Source organism: Pristis pectinata, chromosome 1 (assembly GCF_009764475.1).
Source record: "Pristis pectinata isolate sPriPec2 chromosome 1, sPriPec2.1.pri, whole genome shotgun sequence".
Lineage (NCBI taxonomy): Eukaryota > Metazoa > Chordata > Chondrichthyes > Rhinopristiformes > Pristidae > Pristis > Pristis pectinata.
In genome coordinates, this window is record NC_067405.1 from 1,037,254 (window position 1) to 1,053,350 (window position 16,097).

Consider the following 16,097-nt stretch of genomic DNA (forward strand, 5'->3'; position numbering starts at 1 on the left):
ATATCTTTTCCTAGATCTTGTTTACAGGAGGGTGGGCTTGTTGCTGGGTGGTCTTGGCTGGTGCGGGACTGAGCACAGGACATTCAGAGACCCCACTCCTGGTCTGTGGAGTGAGCTGATCACAGGAGGAACCCCAGAGGACCCTGTCCCCATCGTCCCCACATAACATCTAGCAGTGGTGAGGGGATTAAACATTCTACAGGGAGTCGGTAAGAAGCTGTGGAGGGGTGGTGTAGCTAGCTGTTCCTGGGCCAGCTCCCACTCCCTGTAAGTCATCCAATTAGAACACAAGTAGGAGGCCATTTGTATCTCTGGTCTTGGCCTCTCCCCTCTCCTGTAGCCTTGCAGTTTAAAAGTCTGTCCCCACCACAAATATTGGCTGCACTTCCACAAGCCTCAAAGTTCCTGCAAGTCTGAGATGGTCGTGCCCTTATTCTGGAACTCTGCCCTGGTTCCAGATTTGCCTGCCAGGGAAGTAGCCTCTTGGCACCCACCCTGGCAGTCCCCCTTTCACCATGGATCACTTCTCATTCTCCCAGCACCAGGCTCCCTGCTCTGTCCAGGCATCGACCTCCCCGCTGCCTCACGAGCACTCTGTAAAGTTGCACTAGGACTTCCTGCTTCGTACCCCGATTACTTGCTGTCTCTGCTCGCCAGCCCTTTGTGAAGGGCAGTGGAGTGGGGGGGCAGGTAGTGCTGCTGCCTCGAGGTTCCTGGGTTCAGTCCTGACCTCGGGTGTGGAGTTTGCACGCTCTCCCTGCGACTGGGTGGGTTTCCCCCAGGTGTTCCAGTTTCTTTCCTCACCCTCCGCCCCCCACCCCCCCCCCCCTCCCCCAATATCCCAGTGATGTGTTGGTTGGTTAACTGGCTGCTGTAAATTACCCCAACAGAAACAGGCCCTTTGGCCCAACTGGTCCATGCTGCCCCAGTAGGTGTGCAGCAAAAGAATGAAAGGTGATGTCACATGAGAATAAATTGTTGAGCTGCTGGGAGGTGAGGGGCAGTGGGGCTGTTGAACCCGCTCCCAGAACACCCTGGGTCACCACTCATCCTGTCTCCTCCTCTCCAGTCCTTCTGATCACCATTCAGGTCACTAGATCCCAACCACACCAACAGCTCCTCACTGACCGAGCCTGTCCTGCTGCTCTGAGCCTGAGCTCTGGCCCCATCCTGTTTGTATCCCACCTACAGCCTGACTTGGAACCAAGGGATCTGCCCCTTCTGATCACCTGACACTACATCCTGCATCTGTGGTGACTGGGGCTGAGGGATGTGGGGATTGGGTGAGACCCTGGGCCAACTGTGATCTTGTTGAATGGCGGAGCGGGCTCTCTGGCACAGTGATCACGGCTGGCCTGTGTTTGTCAGATAACAGATGAGAGGACTAGAGGAAATGGCCCCTCTGCTATTACCCTTCACAGGGCCAGCCTACCCTGAGGCAGCCTTGCTCTGTGTTACACTTTAATGCCCATCTGCTGCCAATGCCAACTGGTTCTGGGCAGCAGACAACTTTGGTTTTCCATTGTGGCATTAGTCATTTATAAACTGTAGTCGGTCAGTGTTCAAGTGCTTGTCCTCACACGCCACTCAATCAGATCTCTCTGCACACAGCAACCCCGCCCCCCCCCCCCCCCCCCCCCCACCATCCCTGGAACTACCAGCGAGTCTTCCATATTCCCCCTGTGGCAAGTCCATCCTCTTCAGTAAGGACAGCGAGACCGTTCCCAACAATCCCAGTGCTGTCTTGCTGAGACCTCTTCCTGTAGTCAAATTCTTGAGATAAAGCCTAACATACACTGTCTTCGTGATCGTTTGTTATACCTACACATTAGGGGTCTTCTGTGTCTGGTCTACAAGCACACCAGGTCTCTTTGAATATCAACACTACCCAATTTCTCACTATTTACATTAAAAAAAATTCTTTACTTTTCTGTTGTGTCCACCAAACAAGAATAAGTTGACCTTTTACACACTGTATCTGCCCTGCTCGACCACCCACTGCTTGTCCCAACCTCTGCTGCTTCACATCCTCAGCGCAACCCCCCACCCCCTTCCCCTTAAATACCATCTTGTAGTTATTATCATTTAGTAATATTTAATCCAAATAAGACATGTCCCCTCGGGCAGACTGACGTAGATGGTGATTAGCTGGGCCCAGGCACTGATCCTCACCCACAGACCAATCCTCAGCCCCTGTCAGCGTACTGCTCCCAGCTCCACCTGTACTGACCAACCTCCCTGTCCCTGTCCATTCTCCGTGGCGGCAGACAGCCTGGTCAGTACCACAAGTTTCATCTTTAGATATCTGCCTCTTGAGATTCCACCAAACACGTTCTGAAAGTCCATAGTCGTACTGCACGGAAACTTGCCAACCAAGATACCCAATAAAGACCAACACCAGACCTTCCCCTGTTCACTAGTCAGTACTGTGTCACTTCCCTTTAACAAATTCATCGCCTCTCACTGACAACCCGATATGATCAGCCAACTGCAGCCTTGATCAGAGATGCCAATTTGTTGCTTCGTTCTGGGATCCAGGCTTTGGCAAGGCCGGCACTGATTGTCCATCGCTGTGCTCCAAGGAGGGGCTGAGTTGACCTTCTGGTGCAGCTGTAATATCAGTGGTGACAGAATCTATTGGTGTGTTGGAGACCCGTACCTCAACACTGCAAGGGAATCACAGAGCAGGTACCTGAAGGTTCCCAGCTACAGTTAGAGTTGTACAGCACAGGCCCTTTGGCCCATCACGTTGATGCTGACCACCAAGCACCCATCTCCACTAATCCCATTTTCCAGCCCATGGCCCTCTCTGCCACGGAGATTCACGTGTTCGTCCTGATACTTCACCGTTGTGGTCTCTGCCTCCTCTTCCCCCAGCCCAGTGTGTTCATCATCCTTCTCTGTAGAACCAGTAATGTAGGGGAGGGGGATTCAGACAGGCATGTTAACTGCTCTCAAAGGGAAAATCTGTTTCTCTTTATTTGTGATTCAATAGTCAAGCCCACAGCTATCATCGCTGCCTCTCCTGACAAATGAGAGGGATGGATGGCTGTGTTTGGATAGACTCATCAGGCACGTACGGTGGGGAACAGTGGGCTGGAATTGAGCAGATGTGTTCCTGACACAGTGGTCTGGGCAGGGCTACAGTGCAAACACCCCCGGTCAGGAGATGCCCACAGGCAGGGGATCTCTGAAAACACCAATTTAACCGATAGATCTGGAAAACCATGAGAGAAAGGTGACGAGGCAGAGGGTGGCTGGCTCAGCCTTGTGGGTGCCACCGCGAGCGAGAGGCAGCTCCCCAGGCCTCGCTAACTGCTCCCTGTCTCTAGAGAATGATCTGGTTCTTGAAGCTTCGGTTCAGCTCCTTGTGCGGCAGCACGATGGAATTCAGGATGATCACCTCGGCAGGAATGCTGACGTTACAGCCTGCAGGGAATAAACATCAGGTGTAACTACAGCCCTGGTGTCAGCTGCAAGTCCCAGCGGGAACACCGTCCCCACCCCTCAGACTCCAGAGCAGCAGCAAGGGTCAGGGTTAACCACAAGTCCAGGCCCTTCGGCCCACCATGTCTGTGCCAACCATGATGCCAGTTTAAACCATTCCCTTCTGCCCGCACGTGGTCCCTGCCCCTCCGTTCCCTGCCTGTTCCTGTGTCTCAAACGTTTCTCTCATCTCTGCTTCCACCACCTACCCCGGCAGTGTGTTCAGGGCACCCCCCGCTGTGTATATCAAACAAAACTTCCCCTGTAAATCTCCTCCCCTTTCCCCTCTCATCTTAGACCCATGTCCTCTAGTACCTGACATTTCCACTCTGGGGGGAAGAAGACTCTGTCTGTGCCTCTCATCGTTTTATACACCTCTATCAGGTCTCCCCTCAGCCTCTGACACTCCACAGAAAACAACCCAAGTTTGTCCAACCTCTCCTTATAGCTCATGCTCTCTAATCCAGGCAGCATCTGGTGAACCTCTCCAAAGCCTCCATACCCTTGCTGTAATAGGGCAACCAGAACTGCACACAATACTCCAAATGCAGACTGACCAAAGTTTATACAGCTGCAACGTGACTACCCAACCTCATTACTCCATGCCACATCCGATGGAGGCAAGCATGCCATACGCCTTTCTTTACCACTCTATGCACTAGTGCTGCCACTTCCAGGGAGCGATGGACCTGCACCCCGAGATCCCTCTGTAAATCAATGCCCCACAGGGTCCTCCATTTACCGTACAGCCTCTTTCAGTGACCACCTGTGTCCCATGATCCAGTGGCTGGTCTGAGAGGTGACAGGACCTCACCAGGACAGTGAGGAGACTCTGTCCCAACACCAAACAAACCCCTGAGGGTCAGCAATGCTGGGGGCAGCTGGAAAAGCTGTTTACATTTCTGACGTACGTGTGCAATACAAAGTCAGAAAATAACTCTTTTATTCTTTTAGATTAACTAAAACACCTTAATATTAGGTCATGAATTTTTCTGTTTCAACCAATTAAACCCAAAACCACACCACGATCCCCCCAGGTCCTGAAGGCCCACCTGGAAAATTCTTTTAAACTCCACATCGACTGGGTGGAGCTCACACTGTCAGTCATTTTATGCTGCAGACTACTGACCAATCCCGTGTGTCTGTGTACAGGACATACTGCAGCTCAGTGACTGGCCTGCAGACTACTGACCAATCCCGTGTGTCTTAAACTGGAACCCTTTAATCTCTCTCTCTTGCACCATTGAACTGGGTCACGATGCAGCTGGAATGAGTCGGGAGCAGGAGGCAGGGTGACAACCACAGGTTCACGTCATCGACAAGACCAACTTCACCTGGTCTGTGCTCCAGGCCGTGCCTCAGCTCCTCCCCTTCCACCACACCGCCAACCGGCAGACTGCACGCCTCCGCACCGCGGGAACGCTGTAATCTGCTTCTGGTGTTAGTGCGCGTATACACGCAGGCTGCACACACACACACAGACACAGACACACACACACAGACACACACACACACACACACACAATCCCACGTCCATTCTGTTCTTACCGAGAATGGTTATGGAGGGGTTGAGTTTCCCATCACTGAAAAGTGTTTCGCTGTCGATCTTTGCATAGGGGTCATTTGGATTCGGGTCACTGGGAGTGCCTTCCACTCTGGACCATTTGCCGACGGTACTGTCCCAGCCCACGATGCAGTTCAGCACACAGCAGTGGTCCTGTACAGAAGGAAGGCCAGTCAATGCATCGAAGCAGCAGCAGGGGTCGGCCATTCAGCCCCCAGTAGATCATTAATAATCTGACTGGTCTCAGCTCTGCTTACCGCCTGTTCCTCATAACACGTTCCACACCTTGGTCTAGAATGGAACTAGGCAGGATTTGGACCACAACCTCACTGTGAAGGACGGCTCTTAGCCAGTTGCTGACACATAAATTGGGAGTAAATCACTCAGCCCCTCGAGCTGACACCAACGCTCTACGACGTAATGGCAGATCTCCTGTAAACATCTCTCCATCCCCACCTACCCCTGGTAAACATTCATCATGCTGATCAAGTATCTCTCCACCTCTGCTGCAAAAACAAATCGAGAAGGGTCTCGAGTTGAGCACTCCCTCCCAAGACTTCGATTTTGGATTCCCATCCCTTGGTTGAGCCCTTGGTGTACGATGGGACAATATGAGTCCTGTTTACCTCACACCAAGGGCCAAGAGGAGGAAGCCTATTGCTTTCTTCAACAGTCTGCCCAGAATGGCTTAATTGTCCTGGAAAGCCTTTGAAAGTACTGAGCCTTTGTGAGGCTCTGACTGTACTGAGCTGTGTGTTACTTGTAGTGTGGCTCTGACTGTACTGAGCTGTGTTACCTGTAATGAGGCTCCACCTGTATTGAGCTGTGCGTTGCCTGTAGGGAGGCTCCATCTGTATTGATCTGTGTGTCACTTGTAGTGGGGTTCCGCCTGTACTAAACTGTGCATTACCTGTAGGGAGGTTCCTCCTGTACTGAGCTGTGCTATCTGTAGTGAGACTCCACCTGTATTGATCTGTGTGTTACCTGTAGTGAGGCTCCGCCTCTATTGATCTGTGTGTTACCTGTAGTGAGGCTCCGTGTAAGATGATAGATTCCCGCACTCGAACACCAGCACCAATGGTCACTCCCATGCTGATGGTGACGTTGGGACCCAGCTGTGGATAAAGGTACAAAATAAAACATTACACCTGATAGAGGTTTATAAAATTATGAGAGGCAATAGACAGGGCAGACAGTCAGAGCGTTTTTCCCAGGGTAGAAATGTCTAATACAAGAGGCCATGCGTTTACGGTGAGAGGGGGAAGTGTAACGGAGGTGTGCGGGGCAAGGTTTTTACACAGAGAGTGGTGGGTGCCTGGAATGTGCTGCCAGGGGTGGGGGTGGGGGCAGATACGATAGGGGCGTTTAAGGGGCTGTTAGACACGTGATTATGTAGGGAATGGAGGGACGTGGATCATGTGCAGGCAGAAGGGATTAGCTTAATTCAGCACTGTGGTCAGCACAGACATGGTGGGCCGAAGGGCCTGTCCCTGTGCCGTATTGTTCTGTGGTCCAAAATTCCACAGCTCCTCGAACAGCCTCCCCGTTTTTATGTTATATTCTCCACACACAGTTATCACTGCCCCTGCATTGATACAAAAGCTGGGATGTCACGTTACAACGTCAGAAAGCACTGGTTCGGCCGCACTGGAGCACTGAATGCAGTTCCCATCACAGCACCACAGGATGTGACTGCACTGGAGAGGGTGAGATGGGATTCACCAGGGTGTTGCCTGGGATGGAGTGTTGCAGTTACAAGGAGACGCTGGGATGTTCTCGCTGGAGCGGGGGAGGCTGAGAGGGGACTTGATGGAGAAATATAGAATTATGAAGGGAACAGATAGAAAAAATCTTTTTCCCACAGTGGGGCTGTCTAACACAAAAGGCGTGGGTATAGGTGAGAGGATGAAGGTTTAGAGAGGATTTGAGGGGGAATCTTTCCGGGGGGGGGGGGGCGGGGTGGGAAACTGGAACGCACTGCCTGAGGGGGAGGTGGAGACAGAGACCCTCACTGCATTGAAGAAGCATATTGAAAGCCCAAGGTTAATGCTGGTAAATGGGACGAGTGTAGATAGTTACAATGGTCAGCAGGACAGGGTGGGCCGAAGGGCCTGTTTCTGTAGAACTCACCACTGCCGAGGGGTCAATTGTTGCTGTCGGGTGGATATAAACATTGCCTGGGAAAGAGATGAAAGAATTACAACAAGCCCAAATCCCCCCCCCAAACCCGTCACCCCTCCCAGCCCTCTCACCCCGTCACCATCACCCCCCCACCCCGTCACCCCCACCCTGTCACCCCTCCCAGCCCATTAACCAGGCCCTGGTTCAGTTGATGTGTTGCAGGCCTCAGGTGCTCCCCCTCTTCCCACGGCCCCCGCTCTCTCCCCGCACCTCGCGCCCGGCATCCTAGATCACAGAACTGTACAGCAGGGAAGCAGGCCATTCGGTCCAACCACCCATGCCGACCCTTCTTGTTTCTGGCATCGTTTGGGCATCGTTTCTTTCTGGATAGCGTCCGTCTGCATCTGCTGCCTCCAGCGGCCCGGGCCCCTACACTCTGCACCTCAACCTCCCCGTTCCTCAAGGGCACTCCCCAAAGCCTAACCCTCTGACCGTGCTGTTGGTCACCTGCCTGATGTGGCAACTGACCAGTCACGTCTGATAACTGCTCCCGTGAGGGACCTTGTGGTATTTTACTGCTCTCAAGGTGCTACAGAAATGCAGGCTGTTGTTGCTGAACACACACCGATGATGCTGGGGCCTCCCTGCTCGCTCCTGGCCAGTCGGTCTGGGTGGCTCGTCTGGTACTGGTTGAGGTATAATCGGTTGGCGTAGATGGCAGACCTGGGGGGAGACCACAGCCCTGAGACAAGGCTTTGCTAACGAGGTGCCCGTTAGCAGGGGCTGCAGATAGCCCGACCCTCCCACACCGCTCAGTCTTCAATGGAGATGTGGGTGAGGGAGCCATATCCTGCCTTTCACACCCCTCCCTCCCTCCACCCCCGTCCACACCTCTGGGCTCCGATCGGGAGCGGGATCCCTGGGTTCTCAGGATGAGAGGGAGTGGAGCCTAGGACTGGAGCTCTCACCCTATCCCTCCGTCCTCCATCCTCCTGATCCCCAACATCATGAGCACTCCCCCCCAATTTGTTTCCTGCCCCCTGACCCCCACCAGTGGTGCAGCCCAGCATCGTTCCCCTGAATCCAATCCAAGGTACGGCCTCAGCCCAGGTACCCAACCCTCTGCCTCCCTCAAGGCCTCCCTCCAGTCCCCCTCTCGAGGGTCTTGGACCTTCCCTGGGTGTTCCCTCAGTGCTCCTATCTCCCCCATGGTGTCCACTCCCCCCAACACGTACCCGGCTGACTTGATCTGACTCCAGAAGCCGTCGGTTTTGTAGATGTAGAGGGAGCCTCGGCCGGCTATGGTGGTGAAGATGTCCTGTTCCAGGCGGATGACCTCAGCTCGCTGCCAGCCATTGATGCTCTCCTCTCTGCAAGGCATGGAGTCATCAGGCCCCAGCTCCTCGGGCCAGGGAACCCACTGGCCAGCCGCATGGATTCTGATGGGAACCCACACCCCTTCCAGACACAAGTCTCCCACCACCACTTCCAAAACCCCACCACCCACCGCCACTCCCCACCTCCCACCGCCACTCCCAACTCCCCACTGCCACTCCCAACCCCCCACCGCCACTCCCAATCCCCCACCGCCACTCCCCACCTCCCACCGCCACTCCCAACCCCCCACTGCCACTCCCAACCCAACACCCACCCACCACTCCCAATACAACACCACCCAACCCAAACGCAACACCCACCCAACCCACCATCTGCCACTCCCAACACCCACCACCCACCACCACTCCCAACCCCCCACCATCTGCTGCCACTCTCACCACCCGCTGCCACTCCCAAGCCAACATCCCCAACCCAACACCCACCCAACCCAAATCCCACCCACCATTCCCAACCAACACACGCCCACCACCGCTGCCAACACCCACCACCACTCCCAACACCCACCACTGCTCCCAACCCAACACCCACCCACCTCACAGAAACAGCATCCAGGGGTTCCTCACAGCCACACTGATGGGACCCCCCAACAGTAAGGGAGTGTTCCCAGATCACTGGCCATGGAGGGTGGGCTTCAGACATGTGGATGCAGCTGTGGGACCTCCTACCTCAATGGTGAGCCACCCCTGGACCTAACGTTCTGGCCTCATCCAGCTCCAACCCCCACACTCCCCCAACACCTCAGCCCAGGGTGGCTGTCCACAGGACCCAGCCGGTACAGGGCGATCCCAAGACAAACCCCGGGATTCCTGCATCCCAACTGCTGGGGTCAGATGTGACCGGGGAAAGGAAGACAGGTGAGACAAGGAAAACCAGTGAATGCGCACACACCCCCCACCCCCCCCACACCCCCTCACACACACCCCCCCACCCCCACACACACCCCCACACACCCACCCACACACACCAACACACACCCCCACACACACACCCCGACACACACCCCCACACACCCCCAAACACCCCCCCACACACATCCACACACACCCCCCCACACACATCCACACACACCCCCCCACACCCCCCCCACACACACCCCCACACCCCCCCCCACACATACGCCCCCACACACACCCCCACACACACACCCACACACCCCCCCCACACACACACCCACACACCGCCACACACACACACACACACACCTCCCCCCACACCCCCCACACCCCCCCACACACCCACCCACACACACCAACACACACCCCCACACACACACCCCTACACACACCCCCACACACACACCCCCCCACACACCCCCAAACACCCCCCCACACACATCCACAACACAGCCCCCCCCACACCACCCCACACATACGCCCCCACACACCCCCCCACACACACACCCACACACCGCCACACACACACACCCACACACACACACCTCCCCCCAACACCCCCCCACACACCCCACAAACACAACCCCACACACCCCCCCCACACACACACACACCCCACACACACACACACCTCCCCCCACACCCCCCACACACACCCCGACACACACACCCCCCCACACACACACACCCCCCAACACATACACACACCCCGACACACACCCCTACACACACCCCCACACACACACCCACACCCACCCCCACACACACCCCCCACACACACCCACAACCACACAACACACACCCACCACCCCCCCACACAGCCCCACACACACACCCACCCACCCACACCACCCCCCCACACACACACACACACACACACCACCCCACACACACACACACACACCCCCACACACACACACACCCACACACACACACCCCCACACACACACACCCACACATACACACCCCCACGCACACACCCCCACGCACACACCCCCACGCACACACCCCCACGCACACACCCCCACACACACAGGTGCATTCACACTCGTCCTTCTGGGACCTGCTGGGGACACAAACACTAACACGGGTGATCCTGGGGGACAGACCGCAGTTGCACTCTGACCTAGTCACACCCCCTCTGTGACCTTGAGCCAGGCCACTTTGAGGATCTGAGGACCACTCCTTGTTCCCCCTCAGACACATGAACCTCATTTCATTTCCAATTCTTCTCACTGTGCAGAGGTTGCACTGCCCACATTTATTGCCTGTCAGACTCCACACCCCCCAGTCTTGGAGACAAGGTGCCCCAGAAGTAGTCCATTCCACCAGGCAGAGCATGCAGCAGCTAGAGTCAGGAAGCTTCCCATCCAGGAGCAGCTGAGGGGCACGGAGAGAGGCCAGGAGGCAAGTGGGGTTATACTGGAGGGGTGTAGTGACAGAGGGAGGGGAGAGGGAGGCAGAGAGAGAGAGGGAGAGAGAGAGGGAGAGAGAGAGAGGGAGAGAGAGAGGGAGAGAGATGGAGGGAGAGAGAGGGAGGGAGAGAGAGGGAGGGAGAGGGGAGGGAGAGAGAGGGAGGGAGAGAGAGAGAGGGAGAGAGGGAGAGAGAGAGAGGGAGGGAGAGAGAGGGAGGGAGAGAGAGGGAGGGAGAGAGAGGGGAGGGAGAGAGGGAGGGAGAGAGGGGAGGGAGAGAGGGAGAGGGAGAGAGAGGTACACAGGAAGTGAGAGTGTATGAGAGAAAGAGAGAGAGAGAGAAGTCTGCGGTAAAACATCAAACGAAAGCTGACTCCGGGCCACATGGGGAGATGGCGGGATGGCGGGAATGGCAGGAAACCAGAAATGAAGACAGAGAAAGGTGCAGGGAGAGACAAGGGGCGTGAGTTGGTGAATGATGCTGGGCAGTGAACAGCTTCCTACACACTAGAAGCCCAACTCCTGAGAAATCACCACTGTTGACCAGTCAGGCTCTCAAATCATTCCACGGCTCATCTCGAGCTTAACTCCACCGATCTGCCTCGGATTGAAACCCTAACCACAGAGATCCATGACCACAGGTTCCACCAGTTTGGGGAGAGTCGCAGACCCCTACTGCCGGAGTGGGACGGTGCTTGTTGATACCCCCAGAGAGTGGGCTCTAATTTGAAGGTGATTTCTGGACTCCCCACCCACCTAAGGGCTGCTCTCACTCCACCCTCATTTAAACCATTTTAGGCAGCCCCGTTCCATCACCTGAATCTCCCTGCAACGATGGAAATGGAGGCCCAGGCTGTGTAGCCGTGCTCACACTTCACGCCTTTTGTCCTCCGGCTCAGTGCTGGGTGAAGTTGCATTGCCCCCTCTCCTACACCAGTCTCTCCTGCTCGAGGCTGCTGCCCTGAGGTGAGTGCAATCACTCTGCAGGACTTGGACACGGGTCCTGAGTTAAGGCCAGCAGTTGATTAGAATCTTTGATCGCCAAAATCAATTACCACAGATGCTGCAAACCTGAAATAAAAAGCCACAGGCCAGGCAGCATCTGTGGAGAGGGGAACTGGATGAAGTTTCAGCTTGATGACTAGTCGCAGGACATTCTCTCTCCATAGCTCCTGCAGGACTCAGCCAGCTCCATCACGGGCACAACCCTCCCCACCACCGAGGACATCTTCAAGAGGCGGTGCCTCAAGAAGGCGGCATCCATCACTGAGGACCCTCACCACCCAGGACGTGCCCTCTTCTCATTACTACCATTGGGGAGCAGGTACAGGAGCCTGAAGACCAACACTCAACGATTCAGGAACAGCTTCTTCCCCTCCGCCATCAGATTTCTGAACGGTCCATGAACCCATGAACACTACCTCGTTATTCCTCTTTTGCACTATTTATTTAGTTTTGTGATTTTTATGTCGTGCACTGTCCCGCTGTCGCAAAACAACACATTTCACCACATGTCAGTAATAATAAACCTGATTCTGATCTGCTGAACATTTCCAGAATTTCCCATTACTTTTGTATTTGTCCAAAGTTTTTCAGTCACTTTTGTATTTGAACCCCTGAATCTCTTGCTCCAAGGACAACACAACTTAACGTAAGCTCGCTGTGGGAGATGGGAAGGTGATCCTTCAGCTTGTCTCTGTGTTAAACCCTACTTAAAGTTAGGTGGTGAGTGCCTGTCCTGGATGGGAACATATTAGGATCAGCAAGCCCTACAGATCACACTACACTAACGCAGCCAAACTTACCCATCGCTACAACACCTGAGGGGTGGGCAGGCAAGAGGCAAAACCGGGAAAGAAAGAGAGAGATGAGAGTGAGAGACGGCCAATGTGTGAGACAAGCCACGTGTGCTCGGACGCCTGGAATCAAGGAGCAGGACTGAGAGTCGAACCTTGCGCTAGCTGGGGTAGAGGTTACAACCTTGGCCTTGGAGGAGTGGCAGGCTGGTCCATCACCTCTTACCTGGAGCCCCCATAACCTCACCCCAAGCCCCAGTTTCCCTCGGGAGTCGGGAAGCATGGATGGGCTGAAAGGCCATGCTGAGAGACCTCCTTCTCCTGACCAATGAGAGTGGAGGGGACAGCCAGGTGCCTGCAGGCAAGGTGCCACCTGGCCAGCGGCACAGTTTCTATTGGAACCCACACCCACCCACCTCACAGAAACAGCTTCCAGACGTTCCTGCCAGCTGCACTGATCCATCCCCCCAGTAAGGGAGTGTTCCCAGGTCACTGGCCATGAAGGTGGGCTTCAGACATCTGGGCGCCAGCAGTACAACCACCCACCTCAATGCTGAGCCACGTTCCAGCCTCACCCAGCTCCAGCTCCCCGACACCTCAGCTCAGGGAGGCTGTGTGGAAAGAGCTGGGCCATGGGTATGGGTGTGGGCGCGGTGGGTGTGGGTGTGGGAGTTGGCATTATGTGGTTGGGTGCAGCTTCAGGGAGGGAGGGGTGCTGTTTCACAGACCACCCTCCCTGGAGCTACACCCAGCCACAAATACCATCCAGAATGGGAACTGCTAATCCCAAAGTAGAGACCAGTAATCCAGGGCTGGGTGCTGGTAATCGCATTGTGTGAGTTTAACCATTTAAATTCTGTTAAAAGTATTGGGGCAGTACAAGGCTGCTCTCACTGAAGGCGACCACAAAACCACGGACTGTCACAAAAACCCATCTGTTCACACCGTGCCTCAGGGAAGGTACATGGGCCGGGCCTACATGTGATCCCAGGCTGTTCCCTGAACCCCGTGTCCCAATGGAACCCTCGCTCTGTGGGAGAACTCTGGGACCACAAGTCCATCATGTTTAAGGATTAGGCAGTATTTCCTGGTGACATCACCTCCCTATCACTGACGGAGATCTACTCCATTCATTGCAGAAAGATTTGCATTTCTGTGACATGAATCACCATCTCAGGACATCCCAAAATGACTCACAGCCAAGGAGGTTCTCTGTGGGGTCACCAGGGCAACGTAGGAAATGAGGCATCGGATCTAGACACAGCAACTTCCCACACACAGTAACGTGATGATGCCCAGATGACGTTAGTGGTGTTGGCTGAGTAATGGATACCGGGGAACCTCCTTGCTCCTCTCTAAGCAAGAGGGTGCAGACAGGGCCTTGGTTTCATCTCAACGGCAGTGCCTCTGATGGTGCCGTAAAGCCCCCTGGCAGTGCTGCACTCCCACGGCACTGCACCATGTCAGCTGGTTTATCTGCACTACACAAAGGGACAAGGGAAACAGATTCAGAACTTTGGAAGGGGATCAGACAAATCCGTGAAGGGAAAAGATTTTGCAGACCCTGGGGAAAGAGCAGGGAGTGGGACTAATTGGTGAGCTCTTTCTCAGAGGGGGGGTGAATCCCTGGGATTCTCTGCCCTGAGGGTAGGGGAGGCCGGATCATTGGAGATACTTAAGGTGGAGATAGATGTTTGAAAGATTGAGGAATTGAGGGTTCTGGGGAACCGGCACAGAAGAGGAGTTGAGGCTAGCACAGATCAGTTGTGATCGTACTGGTTTGTGGGGCAGGATTGAGGGGCTGAGTGGCCTACTCCTGTTTTCTTGTGCTCACACTTTCTGTCAAAGGGCTGGCATTTGCATGATGGGTTGAATGGCCACCTGCCTGCGCTCCCATTCATCACGGAGAGATGCTTGAACCCACCCCACCGACTGACACAGATGTAAAGAGACGAGAAAGTGAACGGGAGCCGGCTGAGTGATGGGCGTCGGTGGGCAGCCCAGAGCCCAGCCGCTGTCAGTGGGAACCGCGCGAGTTCAGGGCACGTGCTCCTGCACTCCAGTTGCTGGCTGAGTGATGGGTGTTGGTGGGCAGCCCAGAGCCCAGCCGCTGTCAGTGGAAACTGCGTGAGTTCAGGGCACGTGCTACTCCTGCGCTCCAGCTACTTACATAGCAAGGTCCTGTTGGTTTTTCCTGAACACCTCCCCGATGTACTGGAAAATATCTGGTGTGAACAGGTACACGCCGCAGTTGATTATTTCACTGACAAAAGTGCTGGGTTTCTCCACATAGTGAAGGACCTGGAGATGGAGGAGGTGATTACTGAGCACGGAACTCCCTCCGATCTGGGCCACTCCCTGCGTAGGGTGCAAGGAGCTTGGCACCATCCCGAGCAAGGCTGTCTGAGTTACCTTACCCCAATAACACCTCCCCACCAAAGAACCCCCCACCGTAACCCCTCCCCACCCCTCCGTAACCCCTCTCTATTGTAATCCTCCCCACCCCACCATAACACCCACCAACATAACCCCTCTCCATTGTAACCCCTCCCCACCTCAATCCTCCCCACCCCACCATAACACCCTCCATACTGTTACCCCTCCCCTCCCACTGTTACCCCTCCTCACTATGGCTTCTCTCCATGTATCTATCCAGTCCTCTTGATTGTTTAATCCAAAGAGTACAGGCCCAGTCCACACAGACTACCCTCCAAATCTACCCCTCAGTCACATTCACTGCGATCGATCTGCACTGGTCCCCTCTGCAGCTGGAGTGTGAGGGTCAGTTGATCAGGTGAGCTGAGGAGGGGTGTGAGGGTCATTTGGGGTGGGGTGGGGGTCAGTTGGGGTGGGGTGTGGGGGTCAGTTGGGGAGGGGTGTGAGGGTCAGTTGAGGTGGGGGTGTGGGGGTCAGGGGGTGGGGTGTGGGGGTCAGTTGAGGTGGGGTGTGAGGGTCAGTTAAGGTGGGGTGTGAGGGTCAGTTAGGGTGGGGTGTGAGGGTCAGGGGGTGGGGTGTGAGGGTCAGTTGAGGTGGGGTGTGGGGGTAAGTTGGGGTGGGGTGGGGTGTGAGGGTCAGTTGGGGTGAGGTGTGAGGGTCAGTTGGGGTGGGGTGAGGTGTGAGGGTCAGTTGGGGTGGGGTGTGGGGGTCAGTTGATCGGGTGAGCTGAGGAGGGGTGTGAGGAGGCTGGTATAAATGGGATTAGTTTAGAGGGGTGCAGCGCTGGGTGTGAACACAGAGGGTAGCGGTCAATGGGACATTCTAGCTGGAGGACTGTTACTAGTGGTGTTCCTTAGGGATCTGTAGGTGAGGGGGGTAAGTTCAAAGGAGGTGTGCGGGGCAAGTTTTTTTTACAGAGAGCGGTGGGTGCCCAGAATGTGCTGCCAGGGGTGGGGGTGGAGGCAGATACGACAGAGGGGTTTAAGAGGC

At 55.2% G+C, this 16,097-nt stretch overlaps 1 protein-coding gene across 1 annotated transcript in view; it reads right to left on the reverse strand.

The window, feature by feature from the left end:
• Positions 1-2,954: 2,954 nt before the first annotated feature.
• gmppaa (GDP-mannose pyrophosphorylase Aa) overlaps positions 2,955-16,097 on the reverse strand; it is a 38,517-nt gene continuing 25,374 nt past the window's right edge. Inside the window, exons 6-12 of the mRNA XM_052026079.1 lie at positions 14,842-14,972; positions 8,407-8,541; positions 7,797-7,894; positions 7,181-7,227; positions 6,073-6,165; positions 5,035-5,203; positions 2,955-3,429 (exon numbers count right to left, since the gene is read on the reverse strand). Coding sequence (XP_051882039.1) covers positions 3,329-3,429; positions 5,035-5,203; positions 6,073-6,165; positions 7,181-7,227; positions 7,797-7,894; positions 8,407-8,541; positions 14,842-14,972 — 774 coding nt within the window. The 3' untranslated portion in view covers positions 2,955-3,328. The remainder of the gene's footprint in view (positions 3,430-5,034; positions 5,204-6,072; positions 6,166-7,180; positions 7,228-7,796; positions 7,895-8,406; positions 8,542-14,841; positions 14,973-16,097) is intronic.